General features: G+C 40.1%; 1 protein-coding gene across 6 annotated transcripts in view; it reads left to right on the forward strand.

Annotated features, from left to right (window-relative positions):
• Window positions 1-1,328, forward strand: part of LOC107721785 (YEATS domain-containing protein 2-like) — a 47,715-nt gene that overhangs the window by 4,630 nt on the left and 41,757 nt on the right. For all 6 annotated transcript variants that reach the window (XM_016529946.1, XM_016529950.1, XM_016529949.1 and 3 more), the window contains one exon: window positions 881-993. In XM_016529946.1, coding sequence (XP_016385432.1) covers window positions 881-993 — 113 coding nt within the window. The remainder of the gene's footprint in view (window positions 1-880; window positions 994-1,328) is intronic.

Consider the following 1,328-nt stretch of genomic DNA (forward strand, 5'->3'; position numbering starts at 1 on the left):
ATGGCTTGAAGGTGAGTAAATCATGGGGTAATTTTCATTTTTGGGTAAACTATCCCTTTAAAAGCGTAATGAAGAATCAAATTGGATAAAGCAGTTTGAGGTACTGTGAAAACAGAATATACATGCATTTAAGTTGAAGTCATGTTTAAAAATTGCTACACAAGTTGCTTTTATTTATTTAATTCATGTTTGTTCATTTATGTTGTAGAACAAAACATGAAAGTCTATAGGGTTGGGCCGATAGACGATGCCATCGTCCATCACCGATGACCGATAGACATCACGATGTTGAGCCGGCATCGTGATCCCCCCCCCATTCCCCATTCCCCTCGCTCCTCGCAGTTATATAATTGGGTAATTATACTACATATTTCGGCATCAGGTAGCCGCTATTATACCTGGCATTGAAAGTGTCGTTCAATCTGGCGCTTTTAGTTTCACTTTCACTTTCGAGATCCGCGATCGCACATACTCTGTTTATACTATGGAGCGGCAGTACTTGCCACACATTTTATATGTTTGTCGGGGGTACTGAGGATCTGCAAATCATTCGTCATCGTCCTCAGTCATCTCTCCTTACTCTGTTTATGTGGTAAGTGAAATTTTTCGCCCCCGCCCCCTTCCGATGTCATTGTCCATCGCGATGTTTCACTGTAGACATTGTCCCGATGCCAATTTTGTAGACATCGCCCAACCCTAAAAGTCTATTCAAGTAATTTTAACCCCAGATCTTATTTTACCCATAAATTGAACATTGCTAATGTAAAACCCCTTCAGAAAATCCTGAAGGATTGCATGGCTTCAAAATGCTACGGAACTGCTACTGTATGCCTACGTTACTTGATAGTAACAGTTTTTTTTATTACATTCCCATGTGTAGGACACATTTGGCATACCATCATCCTTAGAGCAGCACGTTACTTACCACACTACAGGAGAGGAGGCTTCTCGACTCTACATGAAGAAAACCATTGTTGTGGGCAACGTATCTAAGTATGAAGCATTACACTTGTCTCTTTGCCATTATTTCACAGATAGATGAGAATGCGTTATATTACTCATTTTAAAGGGGTCATATGACGTTGCTAAAAAGAACATTATTTTGTGTATTTGGTGTAATGCAATGTGTTTATGCGGTTTAAGGTAAAAAAAAAACACATTATTTTCCACATAATGTACATTATTGTTGCTCCTCTATGCCCCGCCTTTCTGAAATGCGTCGATTTTTACAAAGCTCATCGTTCTAAAAAAGCGAGGTGTGCTCTGATTGGCCAGCTAGCCAGTGCGTTGTGATTGGCCGAATACCTCAAGCGTGAGACGGAAATGTT

Source organism: Sinocyclocheilus rhinocerous, unplaced genomic scaffold (genome assembly GCF_001515625.1).
Source record: "Sinocyclocheilus rhinocerous isolate Xijiao unplaced genomic scaffold, SAMN03320098_v1.1 scaffold1112, whole genome shotgun sequence".
NCBI classification, from domain to species: Eukaryota; Metazoa; Chordata; class Actinopteri; order Cypriniformes; family Cyprinidae; genus Sinocyclocheilus; species Sinocyclocheilus rhinocerous.